The sequence below is a fragment of the Microcaecilia unicolor genome, chromosome 11 (assembly GCF_901765095.1).
Source record: "Microcaecilia unicolor chromosome 11, aMicUni1.1, whole genome shotgun sequence".
Taxonomy (NCBI): domain Eukaryota; kingdom Metazoa; phylum Chordata; class Amphibia; order Gymnophiona; family Siphonopidae; genus Microcaecilia; species Microcaecilia unicolor.
Window position 1 is genome coordinate 167964786 of NC_044041.1, and position 24540 is coordinate 167989325.

The following is a 24540-nucleotide window of genomic DNA, read 5'->3' on the forward strand; positions in this document are numbered from 1 at the left end:
TGAGGGGACAGGCTTGCAAAAGCAGCGTTGGCGGGGGGAGGGGGGGCAGGGTGACGTTTTTTGTTTCGGCTTCAGTTCCAGCCAAAACCAAGTGGCAAATTTCAGCTGCAGATTTGGTTTCGGCCAAAACCAAAATCCCTGGTTTCAGTCATCCTGTACCCAGCAGTATGTTTCAAGATGTGGAAGAGGTACGATGAGGGTCCTGAAGGGCCTGGCTGATGTCACAATAATAAAAAGTTTGTAACCCCCCAGAAAAAAAGCAGGATTGGAGGAAAGAAGGAAACTGTCCATTATCCAGTGGTTAAGATCCACGCACTTGGCTGGTTTTTCCATGGTACAGTATGTGGTAAAGGCCTGTAGCTGCTGCTGCACCCCTGGCAAAGAATTGGCAAACTTCTGATTACTGATGATACTGATGGTTCTTTCAATCCACTGAAGGAGCTCGCTGGCCAGAGACTCGTATCGTTCAATGACCCTCTTGAACTCAATGGCCTGATCCAGGACCTGGAGGACAAGGACAAACAGAGAAACAGATACAAATGCAGACAGAAATATATGTGGTGTCCCACTGTGCACCCTAAATTTAAGCAAAGAAACCAATCCCCTTCTCAGAATGCCTCTTCTATGTTACATCATCCAGTTTCCTGGTTTTAAACTGCTCCTCCAGCCTCTTCTTTGCGCACCACCACTACAGGCAGGAACTTATATTTTCTGATTATTCTTACATTTATATTCTTTTCCATCCAATGAAAGCTGGAAAGAATTATACAAAGGGGTTGAGAAATGACTGTTGGTCTGTCTGGGGACAAAATAACTAAGTACACCACCGCCAACTCCAGGCTCCGCTCATTCTGCCTCGCCTCACCCTATGCTTGGAATAAACTTCCTGAGCCCTTACGCCCATCTTCAAATCCTTGCTCAAAGCCCACCTCTTCAATGTTGCTTTCGGCACCTAACCTTTATACCTTTCAGGAAATCTAGACTGCCCCTATTTGACTGACTGTACATTTGTCCTTTAGATTGTAAGCTCCTTTGAGCAGGGACTGTCCTTCTATGTTAAATTGTACAGCGCTGCGTAACCCTAGTAGCACTTTAGAAATGTCAAGTAGTAGTAAGTACAATTTACAGAATGGAATGAAACTTAGCATGTGGCCAAAAAAAGTAAAAATACACAACGAGTTCAAACATGAGCCAAATTGGAACAGAGGTTCCAGAGAAATGCCCCCCTCTCAATGGTCCAATGCATTTCTGTGGAAGGAGTTACAACTTCAGCCTCCATCCCAAAAACTACTCACCTCAACTGTTCCATCACCAAAACATACCCTCCACAACTGCTCCATTACCTTGCAAATTGTCTCCACTCTGAAAAGAACTAACCCCCGCATCTGCCTCTCCATCTGCAAACTGCTCCCACCCACAAAACCTATCCCCTGCAGTTGCCCCAAGATTCACACACAAAAACACATATGCAGAAGGGTTCGAAAGAATTCCACGAGTCATGCTCTGAATGCTCTCCCCACTTTTTCCAACGAAAGGGAACAAAAACTGTGACAAATAGAAAGAAAACTGAAGAGTGTAAATTCAAGCCTTTCAGGTACACCTCTCTGCTGGTCAAACCCAAACTCAATGTGCTTTACAAAGGAGATGTATCTTGAGATACAACAATATCACATGATAAATACTTGCTTTTGTACCTTCCCAATTCTCTTCCCTTCCACAGCGAGGGCCTTCATTTTGGAGAAGTAATGGTAAAAGGACACCACATATGTAATGATGGATTTCTCATCTGGGTTCTCCATGTTTACATCTGAGTAGAAAGAAGATGGGAAGGGGGAGGGTTGGGAGTCGGCGAAATGCCAGAAACAGAGAAGTGAGAGACAATGATATACAAAAGGGAAGATGAAGAGAAAGTCAAGAATGAGGGTTCTGAGACAACATATGAACATAGGATCAGAGGTAGGCATCCAATAAGTGTTAGGCTGGTGGAGGAACACAGAGATAAAGTGACTTTCTCAAGTTTGCAGAGTCAGTGACAGAGCAGAGGATTAAAAGTGACTCAGAAGGAGATAAGGAGCCTGATTCACTAAGGCTGTTCTGGGGGTGATGCAGAAAGCCTCAGGGTAAAGCTGTGGCTTTACCACAAAATTACCGATCGTAAAATAGCACGGCATGCTGTAAGAAATGAGCATGCAAATTACTGCCCTGCTAAAAAAACAGCAGTAATCCACAGCTTATTGCTACATGTCACCCTTCCTCTCCGTGCATGAGAGGTGATTGGCCCATGCACTGACAGGAAGGGCGATATTAAAAAAAAAACCCCACTGGTATCTGCATTGGCCCTCTCCCTCCTTCCCTGAATCAAACCTCCAATCCCTAACGGTCTAGTGGCCCTCTCTCTCCCTTCCCCAAAGATCTAACCCGAACCCCACCCCCACCCCCCCACTCACAGTTCAAAATATCTCCTTGATAATCTAGTAGTCCTCCTCTCACTACCCTCACCCAACCCAATTTTCCCGAAGTAAAAAAAATAAAATCCCTAGGGGCCAATATTCAAAGCGATTTAAGCAGGCAGGAAATTCCCCTGCCCACTCAAATCGCCTATTGCCACCCAATCGCTGATATTCAGTGGCATGAAAGTGGGGAGTGCCACTGAATATTGCCACTGACTGGCCCCCCAAAAAGTAGGTCGGTCAGGGGCAGGCCAGGGGGCAGCGCTGAGGAGGAGCCAGGGCTTATATAGGCACCGGCAATATTCAGCTGAGGACCAAATAAGTTAAGTGGGTAAATTTTGGACATAAGATGGCGCAAGAGGACGCAGCAGCCATTTTGAAGAAGCTGTCGCTAGGGGCAGAAGCAAGGGGGGTTCACTGCTGCCCCTAACGCCCTGGTGGACCACCAGGGAGGTCCTATCCTGGCCATGGGGGGCAGCACAGGGGAAAAAACATTTAGTATCACCTTGTTTATTGCACTTTTTGGTATGCTGGTTGTCAGAAGCTTTGTTTTGGTTTCATTACAGTCACCTTCCCTTCACAATAAATGTAGTCATTTAGCATTGTCCATGGTGCTGAACAGACAAAAACAATGGATTTTAGGGTTCCTGTGCAAAAGAGCCCAGATCTAAAGCTAAGGTGAGGAATTTAAAAGATACATTTTAGTTCATGCAGCAGGTGATACCCTGAACCTGTAAGACAAATAATCTAATTACTGCCCAACAAAATCTAAGCATAACTAAGCATAACAAAGATCATAAATCACCTTCAGGGTCTAGTAACTTAGTGAGTCCCAGATGCTGTTCTGCGGTGTTGAATGCCTGCTGAAGGTTATACGTAGCATTGGATTTGGTCAGCTTGTTGAAATCCAGGAGATCAGGCCTGGAAAGGGTAATCGAAAGAGTGAATGCTAGTAGAAACGATGTGTTAGCTTCCTTCTCATGGGCAGCTGAGCTGATTCATGCATAAGTAGGTCAGGAGCTGCTAAATATTGGTAGGGCTTAATTTATAATTGGCTGGAAGCAGTGGTTTCCCCTTCCTACCCATAGCAGAACATTGGTAGAATGATATCTTTCACGAGGAGTGGGGAATACTGTAAGTCCCGCCAACTGTACTTTACAACATTCTGCCATACTAGGCGTAGCTTTCACTCTGATAGCAACAGTTTTTTTTTTTATTGTGAATGCAACTGTGGCTGATTGCCTTGCTCTGTATTAATTTCAGATGCTTTGAATATAATTATATTGAGACAATGAAAACACTGAGGAGGTGGAAGAAAGAATTAAAATTCATAGACAAACATGTAGAATGCAATGTTGATTTCTTGAAGGAGTTGTTATAAAAACAGACTCTCAATGCTGTGTGGGGTTAACTCAGTTTCACCATGACCAAACTATCCATAGCTCCAGCTGTTGAGGAGAGGGCTTTATTTACTACAATTTCATCTAGGTGCCATTGAGCCTTGTCCCCTTTCCACTGCTAGGTGGAGAGGTACGATTGAAATCATGCTTCTGCACCCTCCTATATGCAGCAGCATTAATATCATTTGATATTTAACAGGCAAAGTCTAGCAGATTCTCTTAGCTTGGGATTTACTAATGTTTTCTTCTAGTTCAAAAGCTGTCCTGAATTTATCAAGTGAGAATATATCAATATTTTTAAAGCAAATTATGAAGAAATCATCACAACAGCTCCAGCTGTGCCGTTCTCAGGGCAGCAGAGATGGGGGGCAAGATTCCCCAGGCCCAGCCTCCAAGGGGGACCTGGTGTCGGCAAGGCTTTCGGAGGCAGGTAGAAGGTTCTGCTCCCTTAGTCTGTCTCTCTCATGCTCCTGTGTTCGGGACCCGGGTGACTGCATTAACGCGATCACACGGGTCCCAGCACACAGGAGTGGGAGAGTTACAGACTGAGGGAGGAACAGATGCAGGAAGGTAAGGGGGCGGGGGGCAGCGGTGGTGGCTGTGGCCTGAGTGTATGTGTGTTGGGGGGGGGGGGGGGCCGCTGCTGCAGCAGCCCTGCCACAGGCCTGGCTCTGTCTCTCAGCGGCCTTGGCCCTTCCTGTTGGTTTTAGATCTGTCTCAACCCAAATTTATGCCTGCAGAATCTAGCCAGGGCCATGGAGAAGAATCATTTTACCTGTGTTTGTGGATCAAAGCATTGAAGGCAAGTCCATCTCGCCAGCTGGCACTGAAATTCTGAATGTTCACCTCGGGGTATCTGAGGAGAGGAAAAACAGACATCAACAGACAGCTAGCAAGGTTAGTACTTTCCCTGCCTGTGAAACCACTTCTGAATGAGTGAAACAGCTCTTATGGGGCAATTGTCACACTGCCGCATTGCTGCAAGGACCTGGGATGCATTTTAACCATTTTCTTCAGTCAATTTTCAAAGTGAAAGGATACGCTTACTTTTACTTTGAAAATCACTGTCTAGTGAATTCTATATATGGCACTCAAAGTTGGGCATGGAGCTAATTAATTAGGCATTAACAATCAATAAGTGCAGTTAACAGGCACTTATTGCACGCAGATCTGCTCCACGCCCAATTCTATGACAGTGCTGCAAAATTTCATAGTGTGCCTCTGAAAAGGGGGATGTGGCCATAGGAGGGTTATGGGCGGGTCAGGGGCGTTCCCAGAATTTAATCATTTACATGTCCAACTGTCATTAGTTGCGCACCAGCAATTATACCAGGTTTCAGCAAGCGTGTTACGCCCAAAGTTAAGTGCAAAACCCACACTAAGCTAGTATTCAGCAAAGGGCACTCTGCGCAAAGCAACTTTTACAAAATACTTAGCCAGGATCTTCCAGGCGCCTAACTTTGGGCACTATTTACTAAATTCTGCCCTGTGGGTACAAAATATCCACAGACATTTTCAGTAGGAAAAAGAAGGTGATGTTGTCCCTGTATAAGACTCTGGTGAGACCTCTTTAGAGTATTATGTACAATACTGGAGACCTCATCCTTCAAAAAGATATAAAACAGGATGGAGTTGGTCCAAAGGGCGGCTACTAAAATAGTCAGTGGTCTTCGGCATAAAGGGTATGGGGACAGACTTAAAGATCTCAATATGTAAACTTTAGAAGAAAGGTGGGGGAGAGGAGATATGATAGAGACATTTAAATACCCATGCAGCATAAATGTACAGGAGGCGAGTCTCTTTCAATTGAAAGGAAGCTCTGGAATGAGAGGGCATAGGATCAGTGGCATACCTAGGGTGCTTGATACCCGGGGCTGGTCATTTTTTAACACTCCCCTCCAAAATCCAGTACTAGGCATACCAAGAATACAAAACACTCAGGACCTATAGAGCAAATTCTACCATACCATAAGCAGTCATTTCTACGAGTCACACAAGGAAAAGGAAAGCATCTTAAACACTAAAGTGAGCACTAGAACATCAATTCACCTATTGTAAAACAAAACCAGACAGAATAGTACAGATCGTCGATCCTGCATAGTCAATGCCAACTGAAAGCCATGTCTTTTTCACAAACACAGATACCCCCTAATCCACTACAGAATAAGTAATCATAAACTTTCTATTTAGACAAAAATTAAACTGAACCCCCAAGATGCCAGATTCTGCATACAATTCAACACCACAGAAACAGAAAATGTCCCCTAGTACTGTGCAAAATATAAAGACAGCAGATGTAAATTTGAAAAAACTAACAAATACCAATCACCACTTTACAAATTAACAAATAGAAATAAAACAAATAATATTTTATTGGACTAATACATTTAGCTTTCAGAGGCCAAAACTTCCTTCCTCAGGTCGATACAGTATAGTGCTGTTACAGTATCCTATCCTGACCTGAGTAAGGGGGTTTTGTTCTCCGAAAATTAGTCAAAATGTATTGAATAGAGAGGTGTGGTAGCCGTGTTATTCCACTTTTAAAGGTAATCAATAGAAATACAACAAAATAAAAAATGGAAAAGAAAATAAGATGATACCTTTTTTATTGGGCATAACTTAATACATTTCTTGACTAGCTTTCGAAGGTTGCCCTTCTTCGTCAGATCGGAAATAAGCAAATGTTGGTAGATGACAGTATATATGAGTGAAATGCTTTGATGTTTCACTCATATATACTGTCATCTACCAACATTTGCTTATTTCTGATCTGACGAAGAAGGGCAACCTTCGAAAGCCAATCAAGAAATGTATTAAGTTATGCCTAATAAAAAAGGTATCATCTTATTTTCTTTTCCATGTTTTATTTCTATTAATTACCTCAAAATATATTAAAATTAGTCCAATAAAAAGATTACCTTATTTACATGTTCTAAATATAAACATTTATTAACACATCTACAATACTACTTTATCATACAGCAAAAAAATAAAAATATATATTTTATTTACAGTTTGTTGTCTCTGGTTTCTGCTTTCCTCATCTTCTTTACACTGTCTTCCTTCCATCCAGCATCTGTCTTCGCTCTCTCTCTGCCATCCAGTGTCTGCCCTCTGCTGTCCCCTCCATCCACTGTCAGCCCTCTCTCTCCCTTCCATCCAAATCTGCCCTCTATCTCTGCCCCTTCCATCCACCATCTGCCTGTCTGCCCTCTCTCTCTCCCCCTTCCATCCACTGTCCGCCCTTTCTCTCTGCCCCTTCAATCCACCATTTGCTCTCCCTCTCCCATCCATTCAGGATCTGTCCTCCCTCTCATTCCCCCTTCCATCCAGGGTCTGCCCTCCCTCTCGCTCCCCTTCCACCCAGGATCTGTCCCCTCTCTCTCTGTCCCCTCTTTTCAGCCCCCAGTTCCAGCCCCATTATCCCACCTGCCCCTAGTTCCAGCCCCAGCCCACATCTCCCACCTGCCCCCAACTTTTCAGCCCCACTATCCCACCAGTCCTCAGTTTCAGCCCCATCCCTTTTCTCCCACCAGTCCCAAGCTTCAGCCCCCAGCCACTTCTCCCTGTCCCCTTTTCAGCCCCCAGTCCCGTATAAATCCCAGCACTTTTCTCCCACCAGTCCCGAGCTTCAGCTCCAGCCACTTCTCCCTGTCCCATTTTCAGCCCCCAGTCCCCAGTTTCAGCCCCTGCCCCTTTAAGCCCCCCGTTCCAGTACTAGCCCCCTTTTCCCACCAACCCTCCTTTTCAGCCCCCAATTCCAGTCCCCTTCATCCACATGCCTTGCATTAGGGCCCCCCTTTTCAGCCCCATACCCATTCTCCCACCTGCCCCAGGCATGGCCCCATTCTCCCTCCTGCCCCCTTCTCAGACCCCAGTTCCAGCTCCAGGCCCCTTCTCCCATCTGAGCCCCCCCCCCCTCCCAGACCCAGTCCCCTTCTCCCATCTGAGTCCCCCCCAGACCCAGTCCCCTTCTCCCATCTGAGCCCCCCCTCCCCAACCCAGTCCCCACCTGCCTACCAGCTCCGTCAACAGACGACCCTCTTCTCCTGCCACCCGGAACACAGCCTTTAAAAAAAAAATCTGTGAAACGGTGGCCCAGCGCAGCACCTCATGTGTGCTCTGCATGTAAAAGAAGCAAATCGCCTCGTCACGTCGGCCCTTCCCTCACAGTGTCCCGCACTCGCAGAAATAGGAAGTTACATCAGAGGGTGGGTCACAGTGAGGGAAGGGCCGATGCGACGAGGCGATTTGCTTCTTTTACATGCAGAGCAGACGCGAGGCAGTGAGGGAAGGGCCAATGCAACGAGGCGATTTGCTTCTTTTACATGCAGAGCAGACACGAGGCGCTGCACTGGGCCGCCGCTTCACAGATTCTTTTTTTTAAAGGCTGGGTACCGGGTGGTAGAAGAGGGTCGTCTGTCGACGGAGCTGGTAGGCAGGTGGGGACTATGGCGCCAGCGGAGCACCCCTCCCCCACCTGTTGACACCCGGGGCAGACCGCCCCCACCGCCCTGCCCTTGGTACGCTACTGCATAGGATGAAGGTGAAAGGGATAGACTCGGAAGTAACCTAAGGAAATACTTCTTCACAGAAAGGGTGGTGAATTTGTGGAACGGCCTCCCAGTGGAAGTGGTGGAGACAAAAACAGTATCTGAATTCAAGAGAGCTTGGGTCAAGTATATAGGATCTCTTAAGGGAATGACAGGGAGAGTAGATGGCATGACTGGATAGGCCATGTGGTCTTTATCTGCCTACATTTTTCTCTGTTTCTATTTTCATTTAACTTTCCTGTGAAAAATGGGCATTTAGATGTGCTGGCACTCTTGGAAGATGATATGAAGAACATTTCAGAGGAGACAGTTACTGTTACATATGCATCTCTCAAATTTGTGTTTTCTAGATAACGTCCAATTGTTCTTTTGTAACCAAATCTTTCGTGCAAATAACCAGTGGCGATACAATATCAGCACTTTTTTAGGCCTCCACCTCCATCACAGTTTAATTATTAATGTAAACCAGATGCAATTCACAATTTAACCTTGACATTATCAGAGAAGTGCCAGATAAGTCAGGAAATGACCTTTGTCCATTTTCCACTGTCCTTTGTCCTTTCGCCACTGAAAAAAGAGCAAAAATAGGCTTATGATTCACTGATGGTACAGGGTGGGAGAAAAAGCTTCTTACCCTGCGGTTTTCATCTGGCACCAGAGAAGCAGTGCATCTTTTGCGGAGCGTGTCTCCCGGTTATCCTCCGTTTCTACCTTGATGCCCTGAATCTGAAAAGAGAAAAGGAAAAGAGATCAGTATTTTAGTCCAATAACACTCATCCTGCTGACCCAGGCCTTTTGACGGTCCCCAAGCTAACTGCTAGTCTTCCAGCTGCTCTTACTTTTAAGCGTTCGAGGATCTTCCTTCCCATTTTGCCAGAATCACAAATCTTAAAACTATTCTGGGGGGGGGGGGGGGGGGGGGGGGGGGGGGTCATGTGATGCAGCTGAGCTAGGAGACTGTGTTCTCTTTGAGCTCCCCGACCTCCTCTCATTTCAAGCGTCTTTGTGCTATGGTCTTTGGAATTTCTTCTCCTTTTCCGGTGAAGGACGAAGTGCCCCATTACTTATGGAGAAATATCTTTTGAAATCTGGGGCAGAAATGACTTCTAAAAGCGATAAAAAGGACAGCGCTAAGGCGCGCTCCGTGTCAGTGAATGAAAGCAAGATGGCGGATGAGCAAGCGGAAGGCTCCGCAATTTCTGACGCGCACATTGAAAAGCTTTCAGCAGCGGTGGTGACAGCACTTGGTACAAGACTAGATGGAATTCACTCTAGTGTGCAGGGGCTAACTCAAGCAGTGGTGGACTTCAATGCCAGAGTGACTGAGCTAGAATCCAGAATCAGCGCCACGGAAAATGGTGTTCAGGGAGTCTTAGAAGAACTTGCGAGACTCAGGAAAGAAGTGGCAGGCTGCACTAACAAATTGGATGATTTGGAAAACAGGTCCCGCCGCAACAATATAAGAGTGGTGGGGCTGCCGGAGGCAGCGAAAGAAAGGGACCTAAAGCAGTTGTTAGAAAAATGGTACACTGATTCGCTGTTGACTGATTCCTCAATGGGGCCTATTCAGATAGAACGCACACATCGCGTAGGAAGACTTGTGGAAGGTGCGGCTAGGCCCCGAGTAGTGGTGACACGGATTCTAAATTTTGCGCATAAAGAACAAATTTTACGGAAATATAGGTCAATGCAAGATTTGCAGTTCCAGAATACTAAAGTACTATTGTTCCAGGATTATTCGGCTTCAGTGGCGCAACTTCATAAAAGTTATTCGGAGATATGTAAAACACTGGTGGAGAAACAATTAAGATTCACTCTACAGTACCCTGCCCGACTTCGCGTCATTAAGGAGGGAAAGGTTCATATTTGATACTAGAGAAGCGGCTAAGTCACAGGTTCAGCAATGGTTTCCAAATTAATGCAACTATGGAAGACTTCTATAGGATTACCTACCTATACCCTGTCTTGGGGGGGGGGGGGGGGAATGGATGCAGCGGTTTGATTCTCCATCTGTTGAATTAGTGCTGAGAATTATGTATTTTTCTTTCCATCTCTGTTGCACGATGCACCTAGCCAGGTTTTAGGTATATGCTTATGTCAACATCCTAGATTTCTAAGGTGTGATTTTGTTAGTAGTGCGTGACTGTGGGACGAGAGAAAGGGGGATGTGTGTGTGGGGAGGGGGGGGGCGGGATGCATTATAACGCTGACCTTGATGAGTGCGAGAGGGGTTGATGGGGGAACGGGATTAGGAGGGGAAAGAGGGTGGGGTGGGAGGGGGGAAAGAGGGGGGAGGTTCTGTATAGTGAGGAGCAAATATGGAAGTCGTATGGGAAGTGGATGATTGTACTGAGTGTTGAACAATGTGTGTGGTTAGTTGCTTATCAGAGAGGAGGCTGGGCTCTCTGGTAGGTTGTCAATGCAAATGTTATATTGTGTATCTGTAACCATTTCTATGTTGCCCATGATGGCGACTAAGGGTTTGAAATTAATATTGTGGAATGTGTTGAGTGTTAACTCGCCAATAAAAAGATCTAAGATTTTGCAGTACCTGGGAAGGCACAAAGCTGATATTGTGGGATTGCAGGAAACTAAACTTAATGATATTGAACATCAGAAATTAAGAAGGTCATGGGTGGCTCAATGTTATTATGCTTCTGCACCCAAAAGTAAGGCGGGGGTAGCCATATTGATTCGTAAATCGGTACCCTTCATTCAACACAGGGTCACAAAGGACAAAAAGGGGAGGTTTCTCATAGTGGAGGGGAAACTAAATCACTCTAACATCACTCTAGTCTCAATCTGTGCACCTAATGCTGCACAAAGGCTCTTTTTTAGGACTATAATAGCAAAATTGTCCACTATTGCTGGACCTAAAATTCTTCTGGGTGATTTTAATGCTATCTTGGACTCGAATCTAGATACTAATGCTGGGACACAGAGATCTAGGCCTAGATCTACGGAAGGCCTAGGGGTTTTTTACGTAGTCTGGATTTGGTGGACCCATTGAGAACGTTGCATCCACAAGCGAGAGATTTTACGCACATCTCCAAGGCCCATGCAACACAGTCCCGAACAGACTATATATTTGTCTCTAAAGACTTGTTCCATAAGATAGAGAGGGCGGAAATTGGACCCTTAGTGATTTCAGATCACTCACCTATTTATATAATTGTAGATCTGGGAGGTCCCGGGAAGGGGAAAAGAGGGAAGTGGCAATTCCCGGCCCATCTTTACACAGACCAAGTCTTTAGACGATATCTTACCCAAAAGTGGGAGGAATTTCTCAATAATAATAAAGAACATGTCTCAGATCCAATTTTGATGTGGGATGCAGGAAAGGCAGTGATTAGAGGAGATATTATATCCTTTGTTATCAAACAGAAAAAGCAACAAGCCAGTCGTATGATTGATTTAGAAAGGAGAATTAGAATGTTAAAGAGGCGGATACGGACACATCCAACTGTGGCATGTAGGCACTCCTTAGAACAGGCGTAGGCGGCTTTAAATAATCTTTTCCAGGAGGAGGCTCACAAAAATATTTTCTATTATAAGTTTCATCTTTTTAGATTTGGAAATAAACCTGGTAAACTCTTGGCAAAACTTACAAAAAGCTGGACTGGGTCAACTGCAATATCTGCGCTTTGAGATCCACAGGGTCAGATTGTGACTGAGCAAAAGAAGCTAGAGACACTCTTTGTCCAATTCTATAGCTCTCTGTATAGGGCAGAGGGCAGTGGACAGCAGGAGAAAATTGATTCTTTCCTACATACTTATGGAGTCCCGTGTTTATTGGACAAGGAAAAAACCAAATTGAATGAGCCTTTATCTGGATCTGAAATACAAAGAGCTATAAAGAGTTTGAAGCTGCATAAGTCGCCTGGGCCTGATGGGTTCAGCGGAGAATTTTATAAAATCTTAAATACGAGAGTGATGGGTCTCTTGGGAGCCTACTTTGACAAAGCTATACAGAGGGAGGTTTTCCTCAGTGGTCCAACCAAGCATTGATTACGGTCTTACCTAAGCCAGGAAAGGACCCTTTACAGCCAGAGTCCTACAGACCTCTCTCTCTCATAAATGTAGATCTTAAATTGTTAGCGAAAATTTTAGCTGATAGACTAGCCATGGTGATACCCAAGCTTGTGGGATCTGATCAAGTGGGGTTTGTGAAGGGATGGCATACTGAAGTAAATGTAAGGTGTCTGATTTTGGGGCTGGAGCGTTGTGCTCAATTGTCCACCCCTGCTCTGGCTATCAGTTTCGACTCTGAAAAAGCTTTTGATAGGGTGGAATGGTCTTTTTTATTTTCGTTACTGGGCTTATACGGTATAGAGGGTTTTTTTCTCCAGGCAATTCAAACTCTGTATACAAACCCATCAGCAGCTGTGTTAGTGAATGGAGTATCATCTGAGGCTTTCTCTCTGGGGAGAGGAACAAGACAGGGCTGCCCACTATCGCCTTTGCTATATATTCTTTTTTTGGAGCTTTTGCTGGTGCAGCTTCGAGGTAATAAGCATATAATAGAATTGAAGTATCAAGAACGTGTGCTCCACTAAAGTGCATGGCTTTTGCAGATGATATAATGCTACTCGTGGTGGAACGGGGGTGGACACTGCCTCTGGTGTTACAGATGTTTGTAGACTTTGGTCAACTATCTGGGCTTAAGTTGAACGTCTCGAAATCTGAGGCGCTTCCAATCAATTTGCGGATTGATACTTTGGGGGCTGACTTCCCGCTGAGAGGCAGCAGGCTCCATTAAGAATTTGGGTACGTATATACCCGCTGATATGCGCAAGTTGTATGAGTTAAATGTGTCTCCACTCTTGCAGAAATCTGTGGATTGCTTGCTGTTATGATCAGGGCTGCCTTTGGACCTTTAGGGCAGAATTTTCCTGTAAAACATGCTTATAGTGCCCAGATGTTTATATCAGTTGCAGACACTGCCTTTGTGGTTGAGAGAGGCAGATTTGCGGAAGTTGTATAAGGCATTACGGATATTCCTGTGGAAGGGTAAGAGGACTAGGATTCCTTTATCTACACTCAGGATCCCTGGAAACTGCCAAGTGGCCAAACATTATTGGCCTAATTCTTTCTCTGAGTTTGAGGTAAGTTGAGAAACCCGAGCTGACTATTCCTACCCACAACAAGAGTATACCAGTATCACACCTGGAATCTTAGAATAATGGTCCAGATGAGCCCTAGGGTCAGCCGGTGATTGCCATCCACGATGTCATGGGAGCCCACATTCTCCAGGTGCACACGCTGCTCCTTCAGGAACTGCAAGGCTTTGTCCACATTCTCCAGTGAGTGGATCCTCATACGGCCTCGAGTGGGCTTTGGCTGATGGGTCAAGCAGAAATCCATAAACAGTCAAGTGAAAAAAAGTTTCATGTGGTTTTAATTCAGATGAGTTCACAGTAAGAATGTGATCACTATAAATTTCTCACATTCAAGAGCTAGGTACCCCATAAGCTGTGTTGTATGCGAACATGATGCTTGCCTTAACACAGTTAATTTTACTGACAACCAATCAGATGATCAGACACTATTATCACTATATAAGATCCTGCTGGTGGCTTTCTTCCAAAACTGGCAGCATCCACTTAAGTAGCAGTGCAAAGCATTGTAAAGAGCTGCAAATATGGCTTAGGTTACAGCACTGCACACAGAACCAGTCCAAAGGTATTGGACATCCTAGGCAAACCTTCATCTGTGACCCTCCAGAGGAACCCACTCTCCCCCTCACAATTCCACATCTCCCCTTCCTATCCCTACAACCCTCCAGGTTGTCAGCATCTCCCTTCTCCTCTCTATTTCCACTCTATCCCCAGTTGACCAGATTCTCCTCTTCTCCTCTGTCCTCCTCCAGTTGGCCAGCATCTCTCCTTCCCTTCACTACCCTCATTCCAGGTTACTATCGTTTCCCTTTCCCCCTTCCCCCCTCCTCCTGTTAACCAGCATATCATCCTTCCTTCCTTACCCCCACCCCACATCTAATGTGGGAGGGTTAACCCCCCTTTTTGTCATAATATGTGTGCAGTGTTTCACAGTCTTTTGGCTTTGCGATAACAGCAGCCTGCGATGAACTATGTCCTGGAAAGCTACAGTATTGTTCTGCTTTGCATGAAAAGTGTGTGCCCAAAGTAGTTGCACTCTGTCTGAAAACAGCTCTCTTGCATCCCAAACTAAACCTCTGGCAGTGACTGAAGAAGCATATGAGTGAGGTATGCAGGAATTTCAAAAGAATGCCACAGTGATATCAAACACATTCCTGTGATCAGCGTATCGCTAGAAAATTAGATCTAGACCAATCAAGATGTTATGACAGAAAGGTCACCGCTGGTAAGACAGAGGCTAAAAGAGTCAATTGAGAGATACAAGATAGATAACTCAGGAACCACTCAAGACTGCTGTGCTGATCACTGAGAATAGCACTACGTTCCAAGGACTACTTATCTGCTAAACCAGCAATCTATAAGGTCATATAAATCTTTCACTAAAAGACTGGGAACACCCAAGGTTGTAGGTAACTGGTTTATTGCAAGGTGTGTCTGTGTGTGATCCAATTGAGATTATATTTGGCTTTATCTATTATTTTGTGTATATAAATAGGACTTTTTTTCTCTGCTATCTTTTCTTCTGCTACATGTCATATTATATTTGCCTTTGTAAATAAAATCCTTCCTATTTTTCATTATGATGTGAGTACAGCTTATCAGTGTAGCAAGAGTTTGAGTTCAAATCTGCCAAAGAGGAGGTATGTTACTAACATCCGGAGTGCATAACATAATTTAGTACTTGCATGTCTCTATCCTACACTAGCAAGCAGTGTGATTACTGGTTTACTCTTACAGTAATTTGGAAGTTCCACCAAGATATGTTAGGAGCTAAGATAAGATTGGCTCTATATGGAGGAGCAGCCTTCAGTCCAGTGCAGTGCAGAAATGGGTTTCTAGAGCTATTTCTTTTTTTAATCCTTCACATTTCCTCCCCTTTTCTGGGTCACTGCCGATAATCCCTACCTCCTCCTCCGCCAATCTCAAGCTTAAAAAAAGAGAGTGCTGCAAGGCCCTGTCAATACAGACCCACAATGAGGCACGGCAGTATCCCAAACCCCCTCCAACAGGAAGCCTGCCTCAAAGGCAGACAGGACAAGGCAGCACTTCAGAATGAGCCTGTGTTTACAAGGCTCTATGTTCTGTAGGCCGGCAGCAGCAGCAGGCCTCATGGGGGAGGGGGGGGGCTCTTGCACACACTGGAGCTGCACCACTGTCCCCTAATTCTTCTGACCTAGGCCTAGTGACAGGGCCAGCCCTGATTGCACACTGTAGTTTAGGTCTGCTATACATTTGGATTGGCCAGAATCAGACCTACAGAGGTAATGTGCTCAGTCTTCAGAAGGTAGAGAGAGACAGCGACAGCTACTACCATATTCATAAAAGAGGTTATTTTTATGACATGTGTTTTACAAGATTGTGCAACTGCATAGATATTTCTTCAATTCTGAGGGAGCTATATGGGCATCTTGTTTAAATTAAGTTTGACTTTTAAAGTACTACTACTACTTATCATTTCTATCGCACTACTAGACGTACACAGTGCTGTACACTTGAAGGTGAAGAGACAGTCCCTGCTTGAAAGAGCTTACAATCTAATCAGGACAAACAGGATAAATAAGGGATAAGGGAATTAATAAGATGGGAAAGAATTGTTTAGTGAGTGATTATCTTCCTTCTAGAACTCTTTGTTCATCTTAGGCTCATTTTCAAAGCACGTGGAGGGGCATAATCAAACGCGAACGCCTATCTCCATGGGCGTCTATGTCCGAAAACGGGTACGTGAAGAGGCGGGACCGTATTTTCGAAAAATGGACGTTTTTGAGCTGGGCGTTTGTTTTTTTTAGCGATAATGGAAACTAAAAACGCCCAGCTCAAAAACGTCCTAATCCGAGCCATTTGGTCGTGGGAGGGGCCACAATTCATAGTACACTCGCCCCCCCTGACATGCCAGGACACCAACTGGGCACACTAGAGGTCAGTGTGGTGGACTTCAGACAACACTCCCACATGCATAGCTCCCTTACCACATGTGCTGAGCCCCCAACCCCCTCCCCCAAAACCCCACTACCCACAAATGTCAACACTACCATAGCTCTTAGGGGTGAAGGGGGCATCTACATGTGGGTACAGTGGGTTTTGCAGACCTCCCATTTACCGGCACAAGTGTTACAGGTAGGGGTGATGGGCCTGGGTCCGCCTGGCTGAAGTGCACTGTGGTACCCACTAAAGTGCTCCAGGGACCTGCATACACGCAGGCCTCTAGGACTTGTTGCTGCTATATAACATTGGCACACCAGTTGACACCTGAAGACTAATCTCTCCGAAAACGTCCTTTATTGGAATAACCACGCTTACTCACAGTTACTGCAGATCAGAGGTTGTGCCCCACTGGCAACGAGGTCTCCCTGGTACTGAGATGATCAGTAGGTCAGAGCTGGCAGAATGCTGTACAATGCCCTCTTTCAGCCACATTCAAGGGAAGAACTAAGTTCTGTAACGTGGCTAACACATGAAAGGGATCTAAAACTGGCTTACAAAAATGGCCACTACCTCATGGACTACCGGAAACAAAACAGGGCACACTCTGACCCGGTAAGCAGGGGGAAAAGCACCATGGGAGTAAGAGCCTACCAACTACCAACATCGTGAGCATTTGCCACAAGATAGTGGAATCACGGAGCCCAATACCCTACAACCACCACAATGCATTGCTGATGTGACTCTGCAGTGCCCTTAACAGAAAAGGTGTCACACTCACCCGAGAGCCACATCAGAACCAGGGAAAGGTTGTCACAGGATAGAACACATTCTGCTGTCATGGAGGTGGGTACGGAATTTGAGGCTGGCATAGAGGCTGGAAAAAAAGTTTTTTAAAGTGGGGTTGTTTTCGTGGGAGGGGGTTAGTGACCACTGGGGACGTCCGGGGAGGTCATCCCCGATTCCCTCCAGTGGTCATCTGGTCAGTTGGGGCACTTTTTTGGGCCCTGTTCGTGAAAAAAAAAGGGTCCAAAAAAGTGACCCAAAATCGCGGTAAAAACGCCTTTTTTTTTCGATTATCAGCTAAAGATGCCCATCTCTCCTCGGCCGATAACCACGCCCCAGTTCCGCCTTCACCACGCCTCCAACCCCCCCCCCCCCCCCCCCCGTTAACTTTACCCGTTTCCGTGACGGATTGAAGTTGGAAACACCCAAAATCGGCTTTTGATTATACCGATTTGGGCGCCCACGGGAGAAAGACGCCCATCTCCCGATTTGGGTCGCAATATAGGCGTTTTTTCTCTTTCGATTATAAGCTGGATAGTAATCTATGTAACTTTGTAAGTGAACTCCTATGTGTGTTTTCTGTATGCGCCGCACCTCTGAAGTTAGGAATTGGGAAAGGGGGAAAATCCATAACTGGATGTCACAATTTAGGCACCTCAATGTCACACGCTGGGTAATATTTTTATAAAATGGCATCTGGGCACCTGGATCTCATTAAAGAGTACTAGCATAAGTCGGTATCAGCAAGAGTACATTTAGATGCACCCACTTATGCCAGGTCTATAGCAGGCATACATGGGCATCTTTCAACTTTCACGTGCAACTTACAGTATTCTATTAAGTTGTGTGTGGAAGTGGGAGACACGCCCATGCTCCATTCACATGTACCCACCTGTGCATTTGCACATTAAGGTAGTTTACTACTACTACTACTTATCACTTCTATAGCGCTACAAGACATACGCAGCGCTGTACACCATACATGAAAAGACAGTCCCTGCTCAAAGAGCTCACAATCTACTAGGATAGGCAAACAGACAGAAACAACTAAGAGGAAGGGAATTAAAGAGGTGGGGATAAAAGGAATGCACAGGTCACACTTACACGCATAAGTACACATTATATACATGTATTTCTTAGCATTCTATAGCATGCGTGCACAAGTGACACTGTAAGCACCCTGTTACAGAATGAGGGGAAAAATTATTGGATTTTTCAACAACAAAAAAAGGTCTAGTTGTTTTGTTCGCTTATGGTCTTTTTTAATCACTACTGCCTTTGGTGCGAGATGCTCCTTTAGGAGCCTTTGACAACTGTGCTATAAGGTATTGAATTGAGCACCGGTGTCACTTGCTGATTGCCATGTGAGTAGAAGGGTGATTTATAACACCTTAAGATGTTCTGAGTGCAGCACAATGGTATGGCGCCACATCTGTAATTTCTGATTGAACACTGAAACTTAAATTTTTTTGGGCTGTTCATTATGTAAGTATCCTGATTATATGAATAGGACCTCTGAAGCAGGATTTGGCCTGAAACATGTTGGGCATCTGATCTGTCATAGACTGTGTTATATTATGTCATTATTGGTGCTGTGTTTTTTTTTTTTATTATATATGTATGATTTGCTGATACATCTAATAAAGATTATTTTATTGTCTGATCTGTTTCATTTTCTTACTTTGATTGATCTATTTATTTATGTCTTTATTAATTTGTAATATTTGTTGGTGGTTTTGATTATAATATTATATTATATGGTTTTTGGTATTTATTTAGCCCCTGAGAAAAGGCAGCTACTGTCATCCCCAGGCACTTGTAAATGAAAGCTGCCAGGGCCAGATCCCAATCCTGGTTCTGATAGAACTGAAAGTAACTGCCATCCCCATCACACCCTCCTCCCTCCCCCCCCCCCCCCCCCAAAAAAAAAGTGGCATACGACACTATGCCTTGAATTATGTGTTTTTGGTTTGACTGCTTTATATATTTAAGATGCATTTTTGTTATAATTTGTGTTTGGTTACTATTTGTTTTTTATTCCATTGTATATTTAATATTGTGATGGGGAAGGCACAGCCCTGGTGCCCATGGTACTTTTCCCATTAGGTTAATACATAAGGAGTGCAGGAGTGCTCTTAAGAAAACTCATCTCCAGGGAAAGGGCTCTGGGCCACAGATACAAGGGAGAGAAAGAAGTCCCAGGGCACCCTCAGAGAGAAAGGGCATGGGGTTATTCCTGCTGGAGTGAGAGAAAGTTACCTCGGGTGGAGGTTGAGAGGAAGATACCTTGGGGATGAAGCCCAGTTCCTTAGGTAAAGAAACAAGTGTGATGCCTCCTCTCAGAGAAAGTGGAGGGGAGGAGTTTTCTGAACCCAGCTGAAAAAACAGACTGAGAAAGGGCGAGGAGCAGCTGTTGAAATGGAATGGGAGACCTCATGAAGCACAATTTCAAGGTACTGAAGCTGTGGGAGGCCATAGGGAGATTAGTGCTGTGAAGTGGAGGTGAACTGCCAGCCTCTCTTATAGTGGAAGAGCGACTGTGGTAAGGAGATTGTTTTAACATTTGAACTGAGGAGGTCCATCCCTGCAAACACACTGCCTCCTCTTCCCACGTGGCTGCTGTGCTATGCTGCTCTGCTCTCTACAGCATCTGCCTCACTCCAGTCCAGATCAGCTGATGAGTCATCAGCTGATGACCTGATCACCCCACCTCACCTCCTATTGGTCAAATTTGGAGCTGGCATGAGGCTTGAGATGTACCAAGCTCATTTCAGCTCCAAATTGACAGAGGACAGAGCCAACTGGCGCAGGCTGCGTAGCTACCAGACCACCCCAAACTGGCCAAAAAGTCGCAACATGCAACTGGTGAAATTGCCCACAGCCAACTGAAAAAAAAAAGCAGCCCACTCCTGTGGGAAAACCACGGAGTTGCCAACACTGAGAGAAAGAGGCATTGGCAGAAAGATCAGGTAATGATTCACAGAGCTACCTTTCATTAAGGCCTTCCAGAAATGACATGTGACTGAAATACCTTGCTTAAAGCAATCAGAGGCATGAATCTTTTCTGGTGTAATACTAATCTATAAATTTGAAACCACACCTAGGAGTGCAGAGCCCAGGGCTTTTTTTGAGGGGGTACTTGGGGGTACTGAGTACCGGCACCTTCTCCATTGTCTGCTAAAATTGAGCCATGGTCCCCAAGTTTTAATGAAAGAGCTCAGGCTCTACACACCAATTCTGCCTTGTCATAGATTCTGTGACTGGTTGCAGGAGGCCTGGCTATTGTGGGGTGGGTCCCTCAGTGATCACCCCACCCCTGAAGGGTGGCCTGGAATTTGCGTACCGGCACCTTTTTCACTAGAAAAAAATGCACTGGTAGAGCCTCACACTGGACTCCAAGAAGTGCCAGAACCAAAGTGATCCTCATTTCGGGGGTGAGGGGACATACTCCTGGTCACAGGGCCTCCCCCCCCTGACTGATTATGTAGGTAAAAGATGTATTGTACTACTAAAGGAAGAATGGCGGAAGACGGCGATTTGGCACTTTTGGAGCGGCAGTTCCTGTTAAAGGTCTCTATGCTAACTATAGTTACAGCTACAGTCATAGCTACGGATACAGCTACAACTACAGCTAAGTCTTCTCTTTTTAAGGGGCTGGCCATGTTCTCATAACTGTTTTGATTTTGTGTTTTGTAATACATGGTGCCGTTGTGTGGGGGTTCCCGCTGTTTTTGGTTATTTTCCAGTTTTGGCTATTAAATTTTTGCTATTAAATTTATATGGTCATTCACTTGTTCCTCTATTTGAAAAAGGTTTTTTAAATCATTTGATTTTCTCCTTGGTAAGGAGTTTTTGCAGTTGATTAGTTTTTCCTTATTTTGGGGACCCATGATATTTGTTTTAAACCGGAGTCTGCAAACACCTCTCCGGTACTATGTAAGCCACATTGAGCCTACAAATAGGTGGGAAAATGTGGGATTCAAATGTAACAAATAAATAAATATTATCTCACTTCCATTTATGATAGTGGATTATGTTAATACTGTTATGTATTCATCCCTATCGGGAGTTTTGAAATCCTGTTTGCAGGGATCGGTAGCATGGAATCTTGCTACTATTTAAGATTCTGTCAGTAGTTTTGACCTAGATTGGCCATTGTTGGAAAACAGGATACTGGGCTAGAAGGACCATTGGTCTGACCCAGTACGGCTATTCTTATGTATCTATTTATGCAGGTAACTGCCATATATCCTTACCAGCTGTTCCCCTGACAGCACCTCAAGTAGTTTGGTCAGCATGTAGCCATCCCGAAGGTCATTGTAAAGGTCACCAATGCGGCAGGACACTCGAGCCAGGTGGGAGTTCACCCATTTGGTAAGGTCTTCTTTTGCACCGCGTCTCGCTCATCTGGTAGAGATACAGAGAAGATCTCTTTGTCAGTTACGTGTGGTTGTAAGTGTTAAATAATTCAGTAAAGTTACCCAGTTTTGTGTATGAAGAAGCCCCGATGTGAAAGGAAATGTATCCAGGACATTTAAAGGAAAACTGAAAATAAACCCTCCTATCAAATGGTTCACTGTAGCCTGGATAAATCTCCCAGGTCAAGTATTCCAATTTCTGATTTGGTAGAGGCAGTAGATACTTCACACGCAGTAACTCATGCCCTTAAGGGAAAGAAGAGAGAGGCATTCTGGCCGCTACACAATGGGGGATGCCTAGGTGGCAATTCTATAAGTGGGCACCTCCTTTTAGGTGCTCCAATGACATGCAGTGAAAGTCTAACAGCATCTGGACGCCCAGATCCATTATAGAATACTAATGTAACCTGGCATCAGCGGGCCTACATTTTAGGTGACTGCAGTTACACCAGCCATATACCTAGCGTGACTGTAGAGGCATATTTTCAAAGCACTTAGCCTTCCAAAGTTCCGTAGGTTTCTATGGAACTTTGGAAGGCTAAGTGCTTTGAAAATATGCCCCTGTGGCACCCAAATGCTGCAAGGGCACACATAACTTACAACATATAAATTGCACGCATAACAGTGAGACCTGCCCATGCTCCATCCATGTGTTTACTTCCTGCATTTGCACATGCCCTCACAGCAGGCCTGTCCAACTTTTTCCATCGTGGGCCACATTTTTATCTTTTGTAACATTCAAAGGACTGACATGCATGTGCGTGCACGTGCACACACACATACACTCATGCTTTCTCATGTACCAACGAACCTTCATCCAGTCTCTCTCTCTCTCTTATGTACCCCTCAGCTTTTCACCAAGTTTCTATTTCATGTGTACCTCCCAGCCTTCACCCAGTCTCTCTCTCTCTCTCTCTCTCTCATGTACCCCCTATCCTTCACCTAGTCGCTCTCTCTCTCTCTCTTATGTACTCCCCAACCTTCACCTAGTCTCTCTCTCTCATGTACACCCCAGCCACCCAGTCCTCTCCTCTCTCTCATGTATCCCCCAGCCTTCAACTAGTCTCTCTCTCTCTTATGTACCCCCAGCCTTCACCCTGTCTCTCATGTACCCCCCAGCCTTAACCCTCTCTCCCTCTATGTACCCCCCAGCCCTTCACCCTGTCTCTCTCTCTCTCTCTCTCTCTTATGTACCCCCCAGCCATCACCCTGTCTCTTTCTCTCATGTGTACTTCCCAGCCTTAACCAGTCTCCCTCTCTTTCTCATGTACCCCCCAACTTCACCTAGTCTCTTTCTCTCCCGTGCCCCTCCCACCCCACCCTTCACATTAATCTCTCTCTCATGAACCCCTTTTCCATGCCTTCATCTAGTCTCTTTCCCTTCACCTGTCTTCAGCTTCAGATCTTTACCACTAGATTTCTGCTTCTCCATCATGATCGTCAATCCCTGAGCTTGTGTCATGCGGAGAAAGAGATGCAGGTTGATCTCACGATTTCAAGTCCTGCAAGACTTGAAACCGCGAAACCAACACAAACTTCCAACACCACATGACTCAAGCTCTCGGCTAGATGACTGCAGCAGAGAAGCAGGGACCCCAAGGTAAGAAGCTGTGTTTCACCACAACAATTGCCAAGCTTCTGTAACCAAGAAAGGCATTTGACGGGCCGAGTTCTGGCCCACAGGTTGTAGGTTGGACATGCCTACTGTCACGAAATTGCCTAGCTACCTCCTGGGACTACCCTGCAGCTATGAGGGTCTATCCCCAGGACAGCTCAGGTCCGCCTGCACCTGCCACTTGTGCTCTACACTAGCACCCTCCTTCCACTGACTGGGTCCCAACCGCCTCTGGGCGAGTCTCCCACTCTCAAATTATCTCCACAGTTCCTAGAAAGTACTCACAGACCCAATACACAAACCACCATGATTCTGAGTCAGTCCATACAAGCAAAGGCAATAAACTAAAAATGTTTAGTCATGAAAACTTAGAACAATGAACAGAAAAGGTGCAAACAGTAACAAGCAACTGAAATATGGATCAATTATAACACTATCTAAATAGTACCTGCGGAGATCAGGACATATAGCTGCTCACAGGTTATCAATATTACTGTTCACAGGGCCTCAGCAAAGAGATCCTTCTCTCTTTTCTCCCTGGCTAAGACTAGAGAAAAAGCCAATACATCCTAGCTGAATTTTGAGCTCTTAGGCCAATCAGAGCCCAGAACAACAAGTTTTAAAAATAGTTGTGGACACCATCACTGCAGGTTACTCTTATCCGTGTTAACTAAAGAAAGAACAGTCAGTTCTCTGTAACAGCTTTAAACATAAACATGCACCACCTGTTGGCCAAACTAGAGAAATACACTTCAAGAAATAGTTAATACAGTTTTACAGGCTTAAAACCCAATGTTTTGTCACACCTAACGTATAGAATAGCACATAGGGCACTTATACATAGTAACATACATAGTAGATGATGGCAGAGAAAAGACCTGCATGGTCCATCCAGTCTGCCCAACAAGATCAACTCATATGTGCTACTTTTGTGTATACCTTATGCATGTGCTGTTTTGCTCTGCACTGAGACATGCAAAGCAGCGCATACCCATGTGTGCCTAGTTATAGAATTGACCTTCTAGTGCGGATTTAGGGCCCTTGATTGCAGGGAGCCAGCTAGTTGCAAAAGGCAGGTTCATAGAGCCAGATCACAGCCCCGATTCCAACTGAGCCCCAAGGAACAGGAGGAAATAGGCAGTCATTTAAAAAAAAAAAAAAAAAAAGAGATGGTTACTGATCAGTGCCCTAGTTTTATTATTCTTTCCAGCCCATGGAAGTTGGAAATAATTATATAAAAGAGATAAGAAATATGCATCTATCTGTCCATCCACCTGTCTGT

General features: G+C 45.1%; 1 protein-coding gene across 1 annotated transcript in view; it reads right to left on the reverse strand.

Annotated features, from left to right (window-relative positions):
• The window catches only part of SPTBN4 (spectrin beta, non-erythrocytic 4), a 373692-nt gene that overhangs the window by 236113 nt on the left and 113039 nt on the right, over positions 1-24540 (reverse strand). The window contains 8 exon segments of the mRNA XM_030219988.1: positions 317-504; positions 1695-1807; positions 3256-3371; positions 4626-4706; positions 9038-9129; positions 13570-13743; positions 21482-21603; positions 21606-21654. Coding sequence (XP_030075848.1) covers positions 317-504; positions 1695-1807; positions 3256-3371; positions 4626-4706; positions 9038-9129; positions 13570-13743; positions 21482-21603; positions 21606-21654 — 935 coding nt within the window.